General features: G+C 38.2%; 3 protein-coding genes across 5 annotated transcripts; 1 reads left to right on the plus strand and 2 right to left on the minus strand.

Moving 5' to 3' along the window:
- Positions 1 to 546: 546 nt before the first annotated feature.
- On the minus strand, positions 547 to 5,293 carry LOC132168802 (Serine/Threonine-kinase, putative (DUF1639)). Of its 3 annotated transcripts, none has more exons than XM_059579857.2 (5): positions 4,965 to 5,293; positions 3,218 to 3,853; positions 1,870 to 2,296; positions 1,625 to 1,702; positions 547 to 1,020 (listed from the first exon to the last, which is right to left on the minus strand). In XM_059579857.2, exons 1-5 carry the CDS (start codon positions 4,973 to 4,975, stop codon positions 967 to 969), a joined length of 1,206 nt encoding a protein of 401 aa, XP_059435840.2. In that variant the 5' UTR covers positions 4,976 to 5,293; the 3' UTR covers positions 547 to 966. The 3 variants fall into 3 exon arrangements, with proteins under 3 accessions (XP_059435840.2, XP_059435841.2, XP_059435839.2); XM_059579858.2 differs by lacking the exon at positions 4,965 to 5,293 and adding an exon at positions 4,661 to 4,958 and having other exon boundaries at positions 1,625 to 1,689; XM_059579856.2 differs by lacking the exon at positions 4,965 to 5,293 and adding an exon at positions 4,661 to 4,957.
- Positions 5,294 to 7,807: 2,514 nt separating this feature from the next.
- On the minus strand, positions 7,808 to 12,408 carry TAF11 (TBP-associated factor 11). Its single transcript, XM_059584358.2, has 5 exons — positions 12,034 to 12,408; positions 11,210 to 11,297; positions 10,894 to 10,993; positions 10,436 to 10,599; positions 7,808 to 8,121 (listed from the first exon to the last, which is right to left on the minus strand). The coding sequence occupies exons 1-4, from the start codon at positions 12,345 to 12,347 to the stop codon at positions 10,472 to 10,474; spliced, it is 630 nt and encodes a 209-aa protein (XP_059440341.1). The 5' UTR covers positions 12,348 to 12,408; the 3' UTR covers positions 7,808 to 8,121; positions 10,436 to 10,471.
- Positions 12,409 to 18,669: 6,261 nt separating this feature from the next.
- On the plus strand, positions 18,670 to 23,122 carry BAM3 (Leucine-rich receptor-like protein kinase family protein). Its single transcript, XM_059583498.2, has 2 exons — positions 18,670 to 21,524; positions 22,360 to 23,122. The coding sequence occupies exons 1-2, from the start codon at positions 18,899 to 18,901 to the stop codon at positions 22,695 to 22,697; spliced, it is 2,964 nt and encodes a 987-aa protein (XP_059439481.1). The 5' UTR covers positions 18,670 to 18,898; the 3' UTR covers positions 22,698 to 23,122.
- Positions 23,123 to 23,251: the final 129 nt, after the last annotated feature.

The following is a 23,251-nucleotide window of genomic DNA, read 5'->3' on the forward strand; positions in this document are numbered from 1 at the left end:
TCAAGCCCACAATGATATGATTCCTGAGATCTTTACAGAGCCCGACCAAGGCAAAAGAGATCAGGGGAAATGCTTCAATCTTCCTGATAATAAATTGACTTCTCTAGAGTTCAAAATAGAAAGTTCTTGTCTAGTTCACTCAAAAGATGCCAGCCCAACAGTCTCGTAATTATCAAATAAAATGTTCAATTATTGATATGCTGTTGATTCTGTTTTAATTTGATTAATAATTCACACACACACACACACACACACACACACACACATATATATATATATATATTTGAAAGGATCCGTCACCCTCTCAAGTTGCAATAATTTTCAGAAAATAGATTAATATGTCTTGTCTTGTATAATATAAATATTTTATATTATACAATTTTTGGTAATTAATTATGTAAGATAAGGTGATTAAACGAGGCCACAAGGGAGTCAGAAGTATCTCAGATAATTTTAGGTGGTTGGTTGTCACACCCCTTTGAGGAGCGGCATTCATAAAGTAGTAAGGACATACAACGTCTAATCAAGGGGGTACAAAGTATAGCGTGTGCAATAGCTCTTTGTCATTGATTGGGAAAAAGAAGAAAGTAAATTATACACGAGATGAGCATGAAAAGAGGAAGGAATTTCACGCAAAATAAATGACAAACAAAATGAGTTAGCTGGCTGGTTTGTGTGTGCTCTCAGCGGACAAAGGCAGGCAGGCAGGCTGCTGGGCCTCAAACCTTGGTTTTCACAGTCACCCGGTGGTCGGTCTGCCTCCTCTGTCCCATTGAGCGCAGGAGGCATCATCATAATCATACTATGATTTTCTCCTGGGGCCTCATCTCATCCCTCAACAGTAACTCCTCTGATGCATAAAAGGAATTGCAATTCGCTGGACCCTACCACCCCACCCACCTGCTATAAAAACCAACAAAACAGCTTCGTAGGTCCCTTTCACCTTTTTCCTCAACGCTACAATAGCTACTCCGAATCACTCTCCAAGCTCTCCATTCCCTTCAAACCCCTTCGCTTTTGCTGCATTTTCCATTCAAAACAACAACATAATTTTAGTCCATATTATGATCGGACATCACAAATTGCTCTTTTCCATAAATGAATAAAATACAATCCGATCCGACAACTGACATCCATTCCAACTCTTCCACACAAAAGCCCGTTTCTTTTTTTTTTTTTTTTTTTTTGGCGAGTAAAGATGAAGAAGGGTTGAACTTGTATTCTCCATCAAGAAAAGTAGATGGAAACAGCCAAAGTCACGCACATGATTGTGGAGAATGACCCAATAATCAAAGAAAAAAACGAAAAAGAAAAAAGAAAAAGCAAATGATTGTGGAGAATAGGTCAACGAAATACGATGACCCCATAGACGGTTGAATGGGTATCTAGTACTTGTACTACCCTCCCTCTTAGCCTGAATGAGTCCATGAAGCAGCTTGTGCAGTAATTGCATAGGCTATATATGCTAGTGCTTTTGAAGTTTGCAACCTTTTTTTATTATTATTATTATTTTGGTAAATATGTGTGCACCGCACCTAGTTAATTACTGCCTCTCTCTCTTTCTCCCAATCTTATCATAATAAAAAGCAAAGAAGAGTAGTGAACCGAGAAAAAGCATCAATACCTTCTTCACACATTTCTTCTCCCGGACCTCATATCGATTCCTTGTCAAGTCAGAAAGCCACATCCCTGGAAAACAATACTGCCAAAACACACGGTTTAACCTACAATGTTATTTTCTCATCTGCGTGGGAACATTTTGGAATGGTCAACAAAAAAAAAAAAAAAGAAACATATATAATCATTTATTATTATTAATATTATTAATATTATTAATATTAATGTGTAGTAGTTGTAGTAGTAGTATACCTGCAGAGCTTTATCAATGTTCTTGGCTCTCTTCTTGGGTCTCTGAGAGAGCTTTGTACCTTTCATTGCAAGGAAATCATCTTCTTTCTCCTTTCGTGAGAGGGCAATGAAAATTCTGGGCCACTCAGTCAGTTCAACATTCAACTTTTCTCCTCCTCCTCCAGCCAATGGAGCCGCAGTGTTAGTGGGCCCGGCTTCCTGCTCCGAGTGTGCTTGATTCCCAGAATCAACATGGTTGGTTCGATCAGAGGATCCATTTGCCTTCTCATCTTTTACTGACCCAGAACAAGTGATCATCTTTCTATCCACTTTTTCTGGTGGAGGGGATCTTTTCCCTGCCGTAGATCTAGACACCACCCGGCTGCCGTTGCCACCGTTTCTCGATGGTGACCCACTTCCTCCAGAACCAGATCGCTCGTCTAAATTCCTGGGCATGATTGATGGCCAAGAAAACTAAAACTTTTACAAGACCAAATAAATCAAAAAAGACACGGTTTTTAATCCCAACCCAAAACAAGGAAATGCATATAGCATACTAATTATCTCTACTTTTTTTTTTCTTTCTACTACGTATTATATATATAGTAATAATTGTCTTGAAGAAAGAAAGGAGGAAATTAAAAATACACGTTTATTTATTATATATGTAAACACTACAAATTCCAACAGGTAAAAAGCTACTAAGGAAAACGATTTCCTAGTCTCGAGATCGGGACAAAGAGACCATGACGGGTGGCTCAAAGGAGGCAGAACGTAAGGGATGATGATGTGATACCCTCTATTCTAATAACCACAATCAAACAATTTTTTTTTTTTGTCAAAAGAGAACATGGAAAACAAAGGAAAACTACAGGGGAAGGAGAAATTCTTGGATACCCACTAAAGAAAGAAAGCTGATTTTTTTAGATCTTAGAGATTTCCTAAGCCCATCTTTTGAGGGGTACAAAAGTAAATTACTTGAAAATGTGCTGTTTTCAACTACTCGATTGATATTTATTTATTTATTTATATTTTTTTCTGGGCAACTAGTTTGAATAGAATAGAAGAAGAATCTAAAATGAACAACTGAAGCAAATAAACGATTCGATCCATATAAAGGGAAATCTTTTCGTAATCCTAATTAATCTAGAGACCCAAGAAATTAAATTAAACAACAAAAAGTCCTAGACAAAATCATGACATGAATATGGAAAATTATTCAAAAATAAAATATAACAAACTGTAAAGATGACGAAATATTAACAATAAAGATGAATATTATTATATATATATACGCATTAAATAAGAAAATATTCGGCAGAGGAAAAAAGGAAAAAAGAAAGGGGTGTGGGCAAGCAAAGGTTGATACCTGTGAGAAAGAAAGGCAGAAGCTTCCCTTCTGGGTCTGGTGGTGGCATTGGAAGTAGAAGTATAAGTGCAAGGATTGGGGAGTGGCGGAGGCGGTGGGGGTGGCGGTGGCATCGTTGAGGCGGCTGGGGCGAGTCTCCTCTGGGCCTTGATAGCCACAGAGGATGATGATGATGATGAGTCATCAGTAAGCGCACGGATCTCGGACCTGGAGACCCTTGCCCTCTTTCTCTGACCCCACTGCAATAGCATGTCACCACTTCCGCCTCCACCACCACCAACACGGCTGGGGCTGGGGCTGGGACTCGCGCTGGCACTGGGGCTCGGACTCCTGTCGTGCCGGTGGTTCTTTGCTGCTGCTGGTGGTGGTGGTGGTGGAGGAGGAGGTGGAGGGGAATCATGGTGGTGGTTCTCAGAGTGGGGAGAAGCGGGTGCAGCCTCAAGGTTATTTTGGTCGTGGGTTATAGATGGGGATCTGAATCTGAAGCCTTTGCCTTCCAAAGTAGAACACCCGGTGCCACTCACATTTGTTCTTGCACCTGGTATATTCGTCGTGGTGTGGAGAATTCTGCCATTGATGTTGGACTTTTTTCCACTGCTCAAAGGAACACAATCTGGGCTACTTACTCTCTGATATCTGTGAAACACGCATTCGCTACCATTAGCACCCGAATCAGAGATATTACACAAATGTGTAGCACTTTTAACTCTTTTAGCTCAAGGAAGGGGAAAAACAAAGGAATGAGAGGCCGATATGTTTGTTTTGTTTATTATAACAAGATCTGATGGAATTCGGCATCACATGAACAAGAATCAGGCAGGAACCATGAAAATTCAACATTCAAAACCAATATTCAGCAGAAGAAAGCAATCAACACTAAATTTGCAGCATTAAAGACTTCGGTGAAACATAACAAAAGTAACATCTTTTTTAAGGTTGGAAACTCGTATTCAGAAGCTAAGGCCACAACTGCGTCCTCCACTAACAAAAACAACAGGAGGCAAGCAGAGATCAAAGGGGAACTCATTCCCCTGATAAAGCTAAGAAGCTCAGCGAATCACCAGATGAAATCAGAGGAAAGGAGAATTTTTAGCAACTTAGGAGACCAAAACCTGGTCTTGATGCTTTTCCGACCACATCAACTCATGCAATTCCACGAACATCAATCGCTGTACGTAGAGAAGCAATAACCCCAAGACTATAATCATCCTCTGAGATTTGTAGCCAAAGTAGGATGTAGAGGCTAGGCTCCCCACGGCCGAATCTCAAGAAAGATGATAATCGGTCGGAATTCAACACAACAAACCTGCGAATCTCAATCTCAATCTGATGAACATCTCGATCAGTCCACACTCACGCGGAAAGAGACAGAGAGAGTCCCCAGCAAAATATTTTCATTGATTCGAGAAAAACAACAGAAAAAGAATCAAATTGAATTCCGACCCAGAATAAGAAGGCTCCGTCTCCATTGAAACTGAGGCATTGCTGCTTCGCTAACGAATCCCACCAAAACAGGCTGATCTCAGAAAACACTCGGAACAAAGAAAAAAGAAAAACAAACAAAACACATGTCAATCAATTATCAGCAACAAATGGATCCACGAACCCATTTCACCATCAGCTAAAAGCTACAAAAGGGGAGGAGAAAGAAGTTCATCTCAAGGACTCAAGGAATGTCCATATATTCAGGTTTTTCGTAATCTTAACAGAGATAGACAGAGAGAAGAAGGGATAAATGGAGGCAGACCTCATCGACATATATTCCGAAGGATGGATACTGTTGAAACAAATTCTGATTTGATCTCCCTGAATCACCGACTCAACCAGCTTTTCTGTGACATACTATGGGTATTGCGGCTAAAGAAAATCATCTATCAAAATGAATTCTTTGTTTTCATAAATTTACCGACAATGAATGGAATACAGAGAGAACCAGAAGGAGAAACAGAAAAATAGATAAGGACGGAGGAGGTGGAGGAGGAAGAAGACGAAGAAGAAGAAGAAGAAGAAGAGAGAAAGCTACAGAAGATGGGCGAGGAAACGATATAATATGGTAGTAGCGATGCGAGCAGTGGGACTATGCGAGGTTTTTCTTCCTTTATTGTGCGATTTCTCTAAAACACCCCCTATTATCGTGCTTATCTCCCACTCTGCCACTACGGCTCCTTCTTCCATCTTAGTACGACTTCCCTATCAATGGTCACCGGCTCACTAGGGTTGGAAGCTGCCGGCCCAATCCTTACCCCAACCCAAACGCATCCGATTCTTCGCTTTTTTTTAACAAAATAAAAAAAATAATAAAAAATAAAAGCAAGTAGAACTGTAGAAGGAAGAACAGAAGAAGGAGAAGGAAAGAGTACATTTAAAATAATAATAATAATAAATAAACATAAAAGATGAGTGTAACAACCTAACAACAATTCAGTATAATTAATACAATGCATAAAAAACTTAAATACTACTGAAAATTGGCTATAAAAATCGTTTAGCCCAATGAATTCTACTTGTTTACACAATTTCTTTTCTTTTTTGGCTTAGGCTTTGTTTGTTTTGGTATTTGGCTTGTATGAAAAATCTACGACCACAATGGCGATGGCCAGCAACATGTGACAACGAGAAACGAATGATTACTTTTGTCATTCTCTAGCGGCAGCAACTTTGGCGATATTCAATGGTGGCTCCGGCAACTTTTGGCTACCTCATGTGGCAGCAAAAGGCAGCCGACAGCACTCTGACAATCTTCGGTAACAACGAAGATTAAATTGCAAGAGAGAGTGCGTGAGAGAATAAGAAGCTCAAATTTTTTTATTTTTTTATTTTTTAAAAAAAGTTTATGAATTAAAAAAAAAAAAAAAAAAAAAAAAACTATTTACGAAGATTAAATAAAGTTTTTCTGATCTACTGAAAATGTTAGTTTGATTGATACCATAATTTTTCATTAGTTGAAAATCCCTAACAATATGTAAAACAAAAACATAAGTTTAGGTCTATAGTCGATTGTATATTGTGTCAAGGGTGGCTGTGCAATTATCCCATCTATTATGATAAGGGATGGTTGTATCGCCTATGTATTGTCTCAAGGGTGGTTGTGCAATTATCTCCATCTAATGTGGTAAGGGATGACTGCATGACCACTCATTCACACAACATATGAGTGGTTGCGCAACCATCCCTCCCAAAGTAGAGCGATAACTGCTACCACCCATCCAAGACTCTTAACAATAGAGGAGGGAATGGTAGTCCTACCACCATAGCATTAGTGTCCCCCGAGCAATTTCACAATGAAAGTATATTAATAACTTCAAAATAACTAAGATGCATATGCTAGTTATATAGGGTGTTTTTCATCCAAAATATTAGCTAAATTTGACTCGAGGTTATAGGTCCAAGTTGCAATGAGTTGTAAATTTCTTTCAAACCACAACACCTTCGAAAAGAAATTACCAAACAATTTGTATCTATAGACCCAACATAAAATATTTTCTAAATGTGAATTCAACACTAAAACACTTTTCAACTTTCTATTGCATCGAAAACCACTTTTATTTATTTATTTATTTATTTTTAGATGAAACCTTTATTATACATTTTATACTTTATTTCTATTTTGTTAGACAACCAAAAAAGCTCAACTATTCCAAGAGATTGCCTCCGATCATCAATTTCTTTTCTTCCTAAAACTTAATGGAATTCTTCTCTTATCCATAGAGAGGCTGCTCTTCTCTTCAATGCATAAAAAGTTGCTCCATATTCAGGACATGCACCCTCAAACCTAATATTTTTCTGTAAGTTGCCATTTTCAACAGCCATAAAAGCTTCTTATTTAGGTTGCATTTGTTTCGGCCTAAAATGGTTCACAAGGGAAAATATTTTCAGTCGAAATATTTTTGAAGAAAATCATTGATTTTCCATTATTTGGTTGGTATGGGAAATATTTGCCTTATTCAAAATTATTAAACAATGCCAAACACTAATATTATCAATTCCAAAAAAACAAAAAAACCCCACAAAAACCGACAGATGAAGAGAGGAATTGTGATGACGGAAGGAGATTTTTTTTTTTTTTTTTTTTTTTTTTTTTTTTTTTTTGCAATGCAGGGAGACGAGGGCAATCGTAAGGGGTTGCGGAGTTACGACGGACTAGAGAGGATGGCGAGCGATAGTTGTAAAAGGGTGGCAATGGAGGAAGACAAAAACTTGCAGAGGAAATTTGGGACAGAGTAGGGGGAATGATAACTGAGAGGCGGAGCGGGTGGCACTGGGGGGAAGGGCAACTGAGTTCTTCTTCAAGGGTGGGAGGAAAATTGTAGGGTAGGGGAATGGCGACTGAGAAGCAAAGGGAGGTGACAACTTTACTGCTAACTTGGAAATCATTTTCAATTCACTAGTATCTTTTGCCTGCACTAAATATCGAAAAATGAAAAAGAAAGTATAAAAGTAGAATTGTTATATTAAAAGTACACAGGAAACAGAGTAGGGAAAATGCTATGAACTTGCCTTTCAGTTGCCAGCAAAAAATATAGGGCTTCAATGGCACAATTACATCCACCCGGCCAAAAAAGAAAACCATAAAAAGAAAAGAAAGAGACATGGCACAATGAAATCCACCGGCATTGTGGCATAGATGGGCACATAAACAGTAAAAGCTAATCAAGGATCGTGACTTCCAAGCACCAAAAGTAAAATAAATACAGACCCAATACTAGATTCACCTCTACTATCACAAAATGGCAGTGTAGCCTTTGTACCAAAGCCTTTTAATACAACAATGAAATATGAGAATTTCAACATTGATAAGGACATGACATGCTGTTCCTGGTATGCACTTCGCGATGGGAGATGCCCCCAAGCGTGGATGAAGTGCAGGTTCAGGCATCTGACGAGTACTCTACTGCATCTCAACTCTGCAGCAAATTGACCGAATAGTAAATTGCAAAAGATATATTAAACAAACAAACAAACAAAAAAGTAACATAAAAAGCAGTATATGAAAGTGTTTAAGTATATACTATCATCTTAGCATCATGAAGATTAAAACACTTGTGAAAGCAATGTGCCACCAAATCTTTTAGTGCCAAAAAGGAGAAGAGAAGAGACGAGCTTCAGAGTCATAGCAAAACTAGAATCTACAAGTAGAAAGAGCCTTCTAATTCAAAAAAAAAGAGAAAAGAGAAAGAAAGAGACGAGCTTCAGAATCTGTACACTTTTATTTTTAATCAATACAAAGGAAATATCAATGACCTGTCTGGATGATTGCCCCCAGAGGATTAAATTATTATCCTCCCACAAGGCCCGATGGAAAAGAGTCCTACCACAAATACAGGGGTGTTAACTTTATTTTGTTTATTATTTTATTCTCTCTTGACATCATCAATTTACACCTCACAGCATTGCATTTGTGGGCAGAAAGCTAGGAAGATAATTAAACTTCCCAACAAGTTTACAATGCATAAACAGAAAGTAGAAACTGTTATATTCCATGATTTAACATCCCCATCAAGCCTCAACTAATTCCAATCATTTTAATTTGCCAAGCTATTGGACTTAAGCTGCTAATACTAATTAGGTTTCCAATCTAGCTAATTCCAATCATTTCAACTTGCCACACTTATGGACTAACTGTCATAAAGGTCAACGTAACCAAGCATTGAAGGTGACACAGGACTAACTCCAATCATTTCAATTTACCAAACTTTCAAGGACTTATCATCACAAAGATCAACCTAGCCTAGCATTGAAGGTGACACAGGATGCAAGAGGCTCAAGAAAAACTAAGCTAAGAGAAGAAACCTTGCAATTTAGTTAAATTTATGTGAAGCCTAGACCTCCATAGGCTATTCTTGTGGAGTCTTAATTTTTATGTCTTTCCATTAGGAAGTTAGTTTTTAAGACTTCCTTGGGTCTAGGCTTTCCATCGATGGTGGTGGTCTTGTGGAGACTTTCTTGTTTTTAGGTGGTCTTTATAGTTTTTAGTTTTTGTATTTATATAAGCAGCCCAGGTTCTTCGGAACTACTAGCATTAGAAAGTCTGTATATTGATGTAACTCTTACAAGTAGGGAACTTTGAATAATGAAAATTTCAGAAATTTTTGCTTTCTTTTCAGGGTGAGACTGAACTCAATATTCTTCTTGGTGAGACACCTAGAAGGTCTTGGTAAAACTGAAATGTTTCCATAATTTCTAAAGTATTCCTTCTTAACCAAAGCAACCTAATATCTAGAATCTTTTGGAGCATATATATTAATCGTCGAAAACCCTAATCTTCAAGCTAAAGGCCCATCCTACATCAGAAGGCCACCTATGATTTTACACCTTCAAAAAGGACCAAGTGGGTCATACTCAAGAGCCTTGCGAAGTTGAAAAAGAGAAGGTAGTCGTAAAACTTATAGGAGTTGTAATAATCTTGAAAAAGTAAAACTATTTGTGGTGGAATAATGATACCTTTCACACCCAATTCACACCGGTTGACATGACGTGTTTTATGTCAACCACTTAAAACACGGCACGTCAACCGGTATAAAATTGGTGTGAAGAGTCAGATTATCTTTGTGGTGTCAGCACAAACCAATTCTTGAAAAACTGACAAGAGAGGGAAACTTTACTTGATTAACATGTTCAATACATTATATGCCACCTTTTCGTTTAAAAGATTAAAAACAAAAAGTCACAAAATAGTCAAATAATAAAACTAACTAAGAAGCTATGAGAGAGAAATTAAAAAGATAAAAAATCAATATCTTTCCCACCGTAGCTGGGAGTATCCATATTGGATATGGCTTCTGCAACTATAGAATTCTAGATTCCCCAGACAATCAACCCATGCTTTCATATCAGTTTCAATGGTTAATATAGATATTAATCCAAGAAACTGTCAATATTAAAAGTCCAAACCAAAAGTAGCTGCCTGCCCATAGGCCATAACAGGTCTTGCAGCCCCAGCAGTATCCAGATTCCTCTGCATATGGAAAGATAAAGGGATTGAGCCCAGCTTAGCAACTGTTCATACAGGTGAGGTAAAAGGCCAGCCTATCAGCTAGGCTTCCTTCTCAAATTAAAGTAAGCCAAAAAAAAAATGTAGGCTTTCTGCTCTAAACTTATACTTTTTGCTGGGTTTTTGTCCTTAATCTATCAGCCTAACATATTAAGGACAAGAATAGTATGATAAATGTGAAATACAAGATTAAAATACTATCCAAGAACAAGATTGATTTTGAAAACCTGTGCAGTCAGCACCAAAAACTGTATCTGGTCAATCTACCGAAAGAGCCTCGGAACTGATTTCTTAGGTACTTTGCCTTCAAGCTTTAATCTTCTATATGATTCTCTGATGTGGCAAGGCCTGATTGGCCCAGATTCTCTCCTTTCTGTCATAACCATTCTAGCTGGAAAGTAAAGAGCCTCATTACTGAATATTTAGCGATCCAAAATTTCAACAGACAGAACTTTGCTCTTAGTCATGCATGATAATTTAACTTTGTACAAAGGATTAAAGTAAATGTGATTGAAAAAGCATCTCCTGAAATCTTATATGTCTTTCAGTGTTCACTCCTTTTTTTTTTTAATATATTTGTAAAACGTATTGTTCTACTTCTCTTTCTATAACTAACCAAAGGTGAACAACTGTCATCCCTGAAATGAGATCTCAGCATAAATTCAAAATTGGACGGTATGCATACCTGTTTCAACAAGTTCACCAACAAACATTTTTGCTATCCCTGACACTACAATTGTCATTGGCACAGAAATTTTCTGGGTTCCGGTGATGCTTGCTAGCAACTGCATTCACACCATAGGATATACATGCAACCAGTTACGAATTTTGATGCAAATGCAAAAATGAATATGACACATCTTGACAAGTACGCACCAAATGGGAACCGGCCAATTTATTAGAATTGGAACACTTCAACACTCAATATGTACAACCAAAAGATAAAGGCCCAGTGACAAGGGAAGAAGAAGATAAGGGGAAAAATAAAACGAGAAGCATACCTTTTTCATATTGGATTTCTGAAATCCAGCTCTCCTAAAGGACTCATACCTACTCATTTGTTCCTCTGTGAATTGTGATAAAATAGCCCTGGAGAAGTCATCAAGATGTAAAAGTTTAGCGGAAATGTCTAGTTGTATATTTCATCATATGAGGTACAGGTGCAGATTACAGTAGGTTCAAGAAAAGGCCAGTGAAAAGATTTGTCCTTGCTCCCATAACCCATTCCCGCCGTCAAACAGAAAATGATTAAAAGAAATAAAATTAAGAAAGAAATAAGGTTAGTTTGATGCAGGACTTACTTGGTTCAAGTCTAGTTACAACAGAGTCATATATTACAACAGACAAGAAAAAAGCAAGCTTTAAACTGAATAATTTCAGAAACATGAACCATATGATGTGTGGAATATAAAAAAGAAAAAAGAAAAAAAAAGAAACGCTAGTTCGTACACCCAAAACGGAATTTCGGAAATAGATGCTATTATTGATGAAAACAGACTACGCGATCTCATTCTCTTTAAACATACCGAAACCTGCGTGTAACCAACCTTTGAGATATTTTTCTGTCATAAATTGCTATCTGAAGCCTTCAAAAGCTTATCTTACACACGAATTAACACAATTAACAGGTTTCTCCATATACAACTCTTGTTTTTTTTTTTTTTTTTTTGGGTTTTTGTCAGCTATAATTTTATTTCCCAATTGCCAGAGAGAAACGCTATATAATTCACGCGCAAACGGAAAATGGGTTGTAAAAATTACTTTTTTTCGGACATAAGGATAGTGGGCAGAGGTGAAATAATAAAGAGGAAGAAGAAGAACATACTGCATCTTGGCCATTTTAGCCGGGTCGGCAGCGGAGGGTAACTTGGAGAGCTCAACATCCATGTTCTCCTCCTCTTCCTCCTCCTGATCATCGTCTTTGCTCTTCGCATTGGATTTGGCGACAGAGACTGGTGCTATTGGGGCTGTTGATGTGGAAGTCGAGGTTGAAGGGCCAGCAGCAGAGGAAGGAATAGCAACCTCAATGCCATCGTAGTCGTCGTCAACGTCGTCTTGTTGACCAGCAACAGCAACTGCGGGGGAATCCTCTTGTTCCTCAAACGCCGCTTCGAATGGGTCCTTCGATACCTGCTTCATTCTCTCGTCTCCCTCTCTCACACGCACACGCACACGCACAGAGGGCCACTGACAGGGAAATCATCATCAATTATTACTGTTACTCATTATTACTTCTACCTAATTGAGTTTCACACAAGGGAAACAGCAGTACTTGTCGCTTGTAATGAATGTGTACGGTATGTCGTTTTGACGTACTGAAAATGATAACAAACGGCATGTGGTAGATTTCCAGCCGCACGCAAGTTCTTCTCAACGAACAAAGACCCAAGAGGCCCATGAGATCCTTTGTTAAAATTTTGTTCTCTTTAGGAGACACTAGCCCAATCCTCCCGTTCGCCTGCATTACAAGTGGATGGCCCAGCCTGGAACACAGTCTGGTGGTTGGCTCGTCTGATTCTGTTTATTAAATGAGTTACAGGGTCGGGTCGAGTCATGTTGGCCTGTTTATTAAAATGGTAAAGCGTTTCATAATGAGTTACCCACTTATTTAAATGGATCATGCCAAAGTTAAGAGATCTGACTCATTTAATTAAACGGGTAGTTTCATGGTTGACTCTTAATAGGTTGGCAGGTCAGTCGACCCAACACAAATCTGACACGTCAACTTGAACTGCCCTGTCTAGGCAGTGTATACCCCTAGTACTTCTATTTCTTTTTCTTTTTTCAAAATAAAAATATTAACAACAATTCAAACACAAAACATTCTTAAATGTACAAAAATAAAACTTTTTTAAATAAAAAATAAAAAACACTTCCTAAAACATTTAAACAAATATAACTATCGTCTTAAGTAATATTTTGGTTTAAGTAATAACTTGAAGACAAATTTTCCATATATAAGCAAGAGTGTAGACTTTTTAATTAGCAAAGTAACGTCCATTATGGCTATATATCCTAATCAATCGAATAGGCAAGCACCCAAAAACTAAACGAGTGATCAGCCATGTTCCACGTGTGGACCCTAAGAAGATACGAAGTTGTCTCCTCCATCTCTTTCGGATGACAAGTCACAACTTCGGTTGAGCCGGCAATGTAGCTTAAGCTTTGAGCAAAGTGCCGCCACCCACCATTAACAGTCTCTGGGTCTCAAATGAATTCTTAATTAATTTGATTAATTACTGCTTCATTTCTCCTCTCTGCTTTACGAGGATTATGATCAAGAAGAGATCATCGTATAAAACAAATTAACGGACATGTGGGCCCCTAAAGATATGAAGCTGCCATCCCATGATATCTCTAGTGACCGACAGGTTTTGGTTGGTAAGAGAAAAGAGAAGGTTGAGATTGGAGCAAATTAAGTGACATGGATGATCTCAGTTGGGTAGTTTGTATAAAGTGGAGGTTCCACAGATGTTGAGGGGCTTGAGAATCCATTAATTGGAGATTCATTTAGGCATGCACATATATCAATTGCAAACCACACCCCAGCTGCCTTGGATCGATGAGCATCTTGTACGTCTCACACTTGCACTTTAAAGATACCACTACATTGGTTTATAAATTAAAGTAGAACAAATGTCAAAGCCACTTTAATAAAGACGTTAATGATTCATGGAAAATCTGGTGATGCAATATCAGATCAGATCAGATCAGATACAATTTTGTTTGTCCTCTTCCTTTGATCAATTACTAGTGCACACCCCAACTTCCACAACAACATGTTTTCTAACAAATTAAGTAAAAGAAAACATATATATATGTCATGCTCTTCATCTGTGACGAAATTGACGTGTTAAAAGTTCCCTAATAATTATCTTAACAAGTCAGAAGATACAACTTGTCTGTATTCTTACTCTGATCTCCTTATCCAACAAAAAAGAAACTATTTGACTCCTCATTACAAGAATCTAGCAAGCCTTATTGTGTCATGGATACGATTTTCTAAAATCAAAGTCTTGCTAATTGTGTTCCCTTATATTTATTTACTTTTCCTATTTTGCATTCATCTTTTTGGATGAATCAGCATGCATGCATGCACGCATATGCATGCCTTTATCATGTCATAGTTCTTATTATGCATTGCATGCACATGATTCTGTAGGTAAAATAAGTGTGAAGCAGAATCCATTTATTACATCCCCCTTTTGGCCATTGGCATTTGGCAGCAGCACTCGATCAAAACTCTTCCGTATATTCTTGCTTTCTGCATGTTTCTTCCACAGTACGCCTCAGCTTAATTGATGCCTTTAATTTCAATTGCTTTCCTAAATTACCCACCATATACATTATCAACACTTATTTCTGGGCCTGCACTTTAATTTGCACGATTGGCACTGCTCCTTAATGTCGTTTCTGAAATCGAAAAAGAAATTATGATTCGATTGATTAGAATTGCCTTAATTAGTGCTGAAGGAGCAATAAGAAGAGTTTAACTTCAATGCGGATGGGCTGCAAAAGACCACTTTTGCAGCCCTCAGTAGGAGATTGACACATAGGAAAAATGCACAACTATCATACAGCCTAAAACACTAGATTTTTCCTTATTTCTTCTCTTCTTCTTTCCATTTCTTCTTCTCTTCCAATTCTTCCTTCCAGCCGACAACTCAGCTCCCATTTCTTCTTCTTTCTTCTTCTTCCTTCTACTGAAACGTTGGTCGTGACCAACGGATGGGTCACGGCAGCAGCTTGAGGGTGATCTCTTTAGGATAATAAAATTCCTAAAGGGTTAACCTTCCCCTCTAAGATTTAGTTTTGAATCAAAAAATAAGTTTTAAGGCATTATAATCAATTTTTGAGACATTAGAATCGTCTTTTGAGGCATTAGAATTGATTTTTGAGGCATTAAAATCGATTTTTGAGGTTGGTTTTATGTTTTCCAGTTGTTTTTCGGTGGGTCTCACCAAACCCACGCCGTGGGTCTGCTGGGTTCGGCGGGCAGGGGTAGTGTTGGTATTTTTTCTCTTTGATTTGCTGTGTTTGTTCTCATTTTGGTTTTTTGCAATTTTCTTAAATGGATGAAGTGTCACAAGGTAGTAAGATGCTGCAAAACACCACTTTTGTAGCCCATCTGCATGGTAGGGGCTCTTCTTATAGGGGCTCTTCAATAAGAAATGCATAAGTGGATCACACAAACCCATTAAATTAAGCTTTTGGAATAGAGTGGTGTCCAAATATATACATTAATATGATTTTTTGGGTTCCTTTAAAGTTCCATCAAAGGGTGGTGCTCATTATTTTCTAGCATTTATTAAAAAAAAACTGTGGGTTATTTTTCGAAGAAGAAAAGTGAAGTGTTCATCACTTTCATGCAATAGAGCTTTCTAAGAAGAAAAGTGATGTGCTCGTCACTTTGGAGTCCCTCTTAGGTTCCATCAAACACTCATGATGTGTCCCGAAAACGAAAGTGTTGAAATCTATGCTCTTGTTACTTCAGATTATATTTTTGGAGTTTTTTTACTAAATGTACCAACTTTTTATTTGGCACAGTTTTTTAGCAACTAAAAGTACTTTTTAAGCTCGCTTGTACAATCTCAAATAAGCTCTAAAGCTCACCTCCATACTTGGAAAAATCTCATTCCCTCCCGTAAGTGACTAGTCCCCCATCTGCGAAATGCTGGCTTTTTGAAGGTAAATTTCGATGAGGTACTTCAATTCGTCCTCTTTTTTGTGTTGCTACAATTGTTCTTAGTTATCATTTGAGAAATATCATGGCTGCGGCTCAAGCTGCTCTACTTGCATTTGCAGCCCATTTTTCTTTTAGAGTGAGATTCTCTACTAACCATTTTGGCCATCAAACAAAGGCACCTATTCGCAGTTGGAATTGTGTCCCCATCATCATTCACATATATCAACAGCTGCTACTCTTTGAGAAGTGATTTACATTAAGATTTTAAGATGTGCAAATTTTGGAGCACACCAAATTGCAAAATGAGTCGTTTCCATTTGGCGTTTGGAAACATTCCCAAGAATACCCCTTTTTTTTTTCTTTATTAGAATTAGGAGTGAGAAAGACCCCCTCTTTATACTCATTTTCCCATTTATTGAGTTGAAAACAAAAATTAAGAATCAAACTGTGAAGAAAGTTAAATTGTAACACCTCAGACTCGAGAGGGCCCGATTTGTTAACTTTAAAGCCTTAGACGCGCAAAAGTTACCTATTATGAACCTATAGAGAACTCATAAACCACTACTATGGATGTCATGAAAAAATATTTATGGAAGCATAAGGTCAATCATGAGGTTGTGTGATCCAACCTTCGAGAACCTAGCAGCACCTGTGACCGCATGTGTCATGACCAGCTGATTAACTTCTAAATACACTTAGTATGACAAACTTAGTAATAATCACACATTCACGTAATTGTAACTTCACTGTGGTGCACTCTAAGTCTTGCATCGTGCTACTAACTTTCTTTTAGGCCGATCGAGCATCTTAAAATTTTTTTCTTAAAAATATGGTTCCACCTCAACCTCACACATGTTCTTTTTTTTTTTTTTTTTTTAATTTTTAATAAAATAGAATTAATATGTTTAAAGATGTACCATTAATTTCTTTACATAAGACTTCTTTTTTCTTTTTCTTTTTTTTGGAAAAATATGAAAACAACACTTTTTATTTTGATCCTTTTGGAAATTGAGTCCAAGATTTTCAGTTTCTAATTTTACTATTAGGTGCTTAGGCACATTTGTATTGCAAGAGCTCCATCCTATTATTAGACAAGTTGATAACGGAAGTATATAAAGTTACAATCATACCCTTAACATTGATGTTTTAAAAAATAAAATAAAAAATAATAATTCAAACCATGGTGATATTTAACTTTTTTTTTTCTTTTGACATTTTCATGAGTCAAACAATGGTGATTTTTCCCAAGTGGAGAATTGGCCGTTATTGAATGAAATGATCCAGATGAAATATTGGGTAAAAAGATGAGGGAAGATTCCATGGAGTGATGACATTGATGATGATGACCATCCTCCCTCCCATAAGACAACATCATCAAATGTTTAGAGGTATGGAAACAGTCTGCCCTACAAGGAGCTCAAAAGGCAGTATTTTGTGGAAGATGAATGAGTGCTTATGTTTTATAATTTCATGCAAGCATTTTGGTTGATATGATCATTTCACCTCTTTAATTGTATTAATTGCTCAAAGGCTCCATCATCCATGGCAGCGTGCTCCATTATTATTATACTCCCTTCAAAGGAAAAAAGCACTCTTCTGAAAACACAACAGTAGACGTCTCCAACATGGAGCCCCTTGTTATACTCATTCATTTGCTTCCCAACTGAACTAGTCTAAGTCATTCATTCACCCAAAAACAAAGAAAAAAGAAAAGAGATTCACACAGAAGAGGGAGAAAGAAAGAAAGAAAGAAAGAAAAAGAGTGATGAATCCCAACATGCATGCTCCAAAGTCCAAACCAAGCAATCTAGCTTTTTCTTTTTCCAGTGCCTTCTAAGCTCTAAAGTGAGAGAGGGGCGTTGATCCTACGTTAGCACTAGTTCTTGGTCTTATTCCTACGCAAATAACAAAGGAACCAAGATGGACCCGGAGACCCAGGGTGTCAACTTTCCACCTCAAAAGACACAGAATAATGGAAGTTTATCTTCTTCCCCTAATTTAACTCTTGTCATAATTCCTCTCCAAATCTAAAGAGCCCATAAAGTAAAAGTTATTTCTTTCATTCACAGCATTACGTTTGGTTTTAGGTGGATGTTATATTCTAAAAATCAAGTAAGCCTAGGACTAGAAGAACACCATGCATTTCCTTAATTGATTACCCATCACTTAATGAATTAAATGCATTCTTGTAGAGCATTATGAATGTGTACGAGGCTGATTAGGCTGCTACTCTTAACGCAAATGATACATTGTAAGCCATAATGATGATTAGGGTGTGATTCAAACTGGTGATCCAAGCTATTATGATGAACATTGGCAAACAAAATAATAATAATAATAATAATAATAAAACGAGAAAAATAATAATGGAAGGAAGTGGAACGCCGCAAGTCCTCTACATTATAATAAACCAACTCTTGTATGCATTAATTATAATGCAGAAGAAAGTATATCAAATAGTGGTTTCGTGCTTATGATTTTCCTTTACATTCTCATTTGGGTCAAAGACCTCTAGTATTGAATATTCATTATTCAAATAAAAAATCTGACTTCTTCGTCCCTCTCGATTCAATAGTTAAGAAAGGAAAGCAGGGCCTTCTTTGTAATTTGCTTGAAAAGCAACGGAATTTTTTTTTTCTGGATATTAGTATTGATCAAACGGTCTGCTGTTATATCCATCTTTATGCAAACATTGCTTTTGCTTTTTCTTTTTGTAAAGTGAAAGATGAAAACTTAAAAATACCACCACCGTGTCTGAGTGAGGGAGAGAAGGACCTTGGATGCTGCTAATATACCACTTTGCCCTGCATTTCATTAGCTCGTCTTTCATGGCTTCACTTCATTAGCTCCTCTGTCTTGTTTCTGTCCATCAGTCCATGGCTGTGCTCCTGTAAGCTCAATACAACTCTATGAAATGTGGTCTTTCTGTTCTTCAATCTGATTAAAAAAAAAAAAAAAGGAGCTTGTTTCTCTGGAACTCACTTCCTGTAAAATAGAGTTTCTCATGGCTGCTTCTGATATGATGAGGTCTGTCTTCCTCTCTTTTCTAATTCTTGCGTTTCTTACATCTTTTCATCCTGTTTCTTCACATAACCCATCTCTAAAAAGGCAAGCTGCAATCCTGGTTTCTCTCAAACAAGATTTTGAGTCCTTCAATCCTTCTCTAAATAGCTGGAATGCATCAAACTACTTATCCCTCTGTTCTTGGACTGGCGTCCTCTGCGACAGCATGAACAGAGTAGTAGTTTCACTAGACATATCCAATTCCAACATCTCTGGCTCTCTGTCACCTGCACTCACGGAACTAAGAGCCCTTGTTAATCTTTCAGTTGCTGGTAACAGTTTCTCAGGTTCATTCCCACCAGATATTCACAAGCTAGAAAGACTTCAATTCCTCAACATCTCCAACAATATGTTCAGTGGCGATTTGAACTGGGAATTCTCTCAGTTGAAAGAGCTTGCAGTGCTAGACGCTTATAATAACAATTTCAATGCCTCACTTCCTTTGGGTGTCACTCAACTTCCCGAGCTGCAGCGTTTGGACTTTGGCGGGAACTTCTTCACTGGGATAATCCCTCCAAGCTATGGAGATATGAAGCAGCTCAATTATCTTTCACTTGCAGGAAACTCACTGGGTGGTGTCATACCCAGTGAACTTGGGAATCTCACTAATATCAACTATCTTCTCTTGGGCTATTACAACGACTTCGACGGCGGAATCCCACCAGAGTTGGGCAAGCTGATCAATCTGCTTCATCTAGACCTTGCAAGTTGTGGCTTGGAGGGTCCAATTCCTCCAGAGTTGGGCAATCTAAACATGTTAGACACCATGTTCTTGCAAATAAATCAGCTAAGTGGTCGGATTCCTCCCCAACTGGGGAATTTGAGCAGCCTGAAAACTCTTGATCTTTCAAATAATGCACTGACAGGAGCTATCCCAGCAGAGTTCTCAGGCCTCCGTGAGCTTACCCTCTTGAACTTATTCATCAATAAATTTCTTGGGGAGATCCCTCATGCCATTGCAGAACTACCCAAGTTAGAAGTCCTAAAAATGTGGCAGAATAACTTTACTGGAGCCATTCCTTCAAAGCTTGGTCAGAATGGTAGACTAATTGAGCTTGATTTGTCAACCAATAAGCTCACTGGATTGGTCCCTAAAACTCTATGCTTTGGAAGGAAGTTGACTATCTTGATTCTACAACACAATTTTCTGTTTGGTCCTTTGCCTGATGATCTTGGTCAATGTGACACGCTCCAAAGAGTTCGAATTGGACATAATTATTTGAGTGGGTCAATACCAAAAGGATTTCTTCACTTGCCAGAGCTATCACTCATGGAGTTATTTAACAACTATCTTAGTGGGCCACTTCCTCAAGACACCAGCAAGGTACCTTCAAAACTTGTCCAGCTAAATCTTTCCAATAATCGCTTGTCTGGGTCTCTTCCTGCTTCCATTGGGAATTTCCCCAGCTTGCAGATTCTTCGACTAAACGGAAACCGACTCACAGGAGAAATCCCATCTGACATAGGCCGGTTGAAGAAAGTCCTAAATTTGGATATGAGTAGAAACAACTTTTCAGGTAGAGTTCCACCTGAAATTGGTAATTGTCTGTTGTTGACTTCTTTAGATTTGAGCCAAAACCAACTCTCAGGCCCAATCCCAGTTCAAATTGCTCAAATTCACATATTAAATTATCTCAATGTCTCATGGAACCACCTTAACCAGAGCCTCCCCAAGGAAATTGGGTCCATGAAGAGCTTAACTACTGCAGATTTCTCCTATAACAACTTCTCTGGTCCAATACCTGAAACAGGGCAATATTTAGTCTTCAACTCCACATCCTTTACTAGCAACCCTCAGCTCTGTGGTTCTTACTTGATCCCGTGCAACTATTTCTCAAGCTCACCATTACAATCTCACAACCATGGTGGCACCAGGCCTCAAGTTCCCGGAAAATATAAACTTATTTTTGTTCTGGGGCTCTTTCTATGCTCATTGGTATTTGTTACTCTAGCAATCATCAAGACCAGAAAGGTAAGAAATTCAAATTTGTGGAAGCTGACGGCATTCCAGAAGCTGGAATTTGGAAGTGAAGAAATACTAGAATGCATAAAGGACAACAATGTTATAGGAAGAGGTGGAGCTGGGATTGTATACAGAGGAATTATGCCGAATGGGGAGCAAGTAGCTGTGAAGAAGCTGTTGGGAATAAGCAGAGGCTCTTCCCATGATAATGGTCTCTCAGCAGAAGTCCGTACACTAGGTAAAATCCGTCACAGGAATATTGTGCGGTTGCTGGCATTTTGTTCAAATAAAGAGACCAATTTGCTTGTTTATGAGTACATGCCAAATGGAAGTCTAGGTGAAGTTCTGCATGGGAAGAGAGGTGGGTATCTCAAGTGGGAAACTAGAGTGAAAATAGCCATTGAAGCAGCAAGGGGGCTTTGTTACTTGCACCATGATTGTTCTCCTCTAATTCTCCATCGAGATGTCAAGTCCAACAACATTTTACTTGACTCCGATTTTGAAGCTCATGTAGCAGATTTTGGACTCGCCAAGTTCTTACAAGACACTGGAAACTCTGAGTGCATGTCTGCAATTGCCGGCTCTTACGGCTATATTGCTCCAGGTATGAGACATTAATATTCATGGCTTTAGCTTCATCAGATCAAATCTCTTACACCCTTTTAGATTAAGCAGTTAAAAATTGAGTCTTTGACTTGGTGAAATGAGTCGGCCACCGTGGGCCGGGGGTCCCGGAAAAGAGGTTGCTTTCATTCATATTCTAAGAATTGTAGTAGGACCAAAAATAACAAGTAGATCAATAGGATATACTTCTCCCGCCACTCTGCATAAAAATGTAGCATATACTTTTCTTGGGACCGAAGTAGAAAGCAGAGTACTGTGCAGTCCGAGAAGGGTAAAGGCTCCACTAACACAAAGGAAAATTCTGCCTTTTGCTTTTTCTTTTGCCCGCAGTCTCACAGTAATGCGCTATGAGCTTTGCATGTCTTGAAAGTTGAAACCATAATCCCATGTTCGTTCAACTTCAAGCCAATTACTACCAACCTTTTTGACCAAAACCCATAACTAAAAACATAACAAAATGCACAGATATCCAAAGAATACTCCCTTAAGAATCCAGATTGGGATCTAAGCTTTACTTTCCCTAAACCCCAGAAAGACAAACATGTGTAGAGATTACAGACGTAGACCACATAATATCTTTTCCTTTTCACATTCGAGTTAGTAACTTTACTAGGGAGATGAGCTGAATCTGTTTCTTTCCCTGTAAAAGAACAGTGGGGGGTGAGTCATGAAATTCCACTCAAACTTCACGACATTGAACAGACCCATTTACCCTTCTTTCTAGTGTATGCTAAAATGGCTTCCAAGTATTTTTCTTTCCTCCCTTCTAAATATTATATTTGTCCTTTTTTCTTTTTCTGTGTCTCCTGTAACAGAGTACGCTTACACATTGAAAGTTGATGAAAAGAGTGACGTGTACAGCTTCGGGGTGGTACTGCTGGAGCTCATAACAGGAAGAAGGCCAGTTGGTAATTTTGGGGAAGATGGAATAGACATTGTTCAATGGACAAAGATGCAAACCAACTCAAGCAAAGAAGGAGTGGTGAAAATCCTGGATGGACGATTGGGTAACATTCCAATAGATGAAGCAGAGCAAGTCTTCTTCGTGGCAATGTTATGTGTTCAAGAGCGCAGCATTGAGCGCCCCACCATGAGAGAAGTTGTTCAAATGCTTGCACAAGCAAAACAACCAAATACATTCCATATGCAATGACTTCCATCGGCCAAACTCTAGCCATTCATGCAACATCTTGCTTGATCATCCACAAAGTTTGTCAAACTGTTGATATGGTGGTGGGAGAATAGGTGGATCTGCTTAATTAAGCACTAGGCCAGAGATAAAACAGCAACCAGTCTAATAGTATACATGCCATAAGTGGAGATGCTTTTTTTTTTTTTTTTTGGGTTTTTTTAATTTTAAATTTTTGGGTTGAATAGCGTATATGCCTAATGTTGTTGGCTCATGTCCTGTAAGATTTGAGGGGTGTTCTAGTCAATCGAGTGCAAGTAAGCTTGAACATGAAGGTACTGAAAAGCTGTTGGTATAGTTGGCTGTATTATTGTGTCATTATTCAGATGCTATCACCAAATGATTTGAGGTTGCTTTTCATAATGAAGAATCTGTACTTACTTCAGTTATATGCAAAGGATGCTCGATGCATGAGACAAATCGGGCAGTACACAATTCTGAGGCCTGACCTGACCAAAACATTGGATGAAAATGAGGGAAAGGGAGCAGTATTTCCTTCCCTTTTCCCCACCTTCTCA

The sequence above is a fragment of the Corylus avellana genome, chromosome 1, assembly GCF_965113065.1.
Source record: "Corylus avellana chromosome 1, dhCorAvel1.hap1.2, whole genome shotgun sequence".
Classification (NCBI taxonomy): domain Eukaryota; kingdom Viridiplantae; phylum Streptophyta; class Magnoliopsida; order Fagales; family Betulaceae; genus Corylus; species Corylus avellana.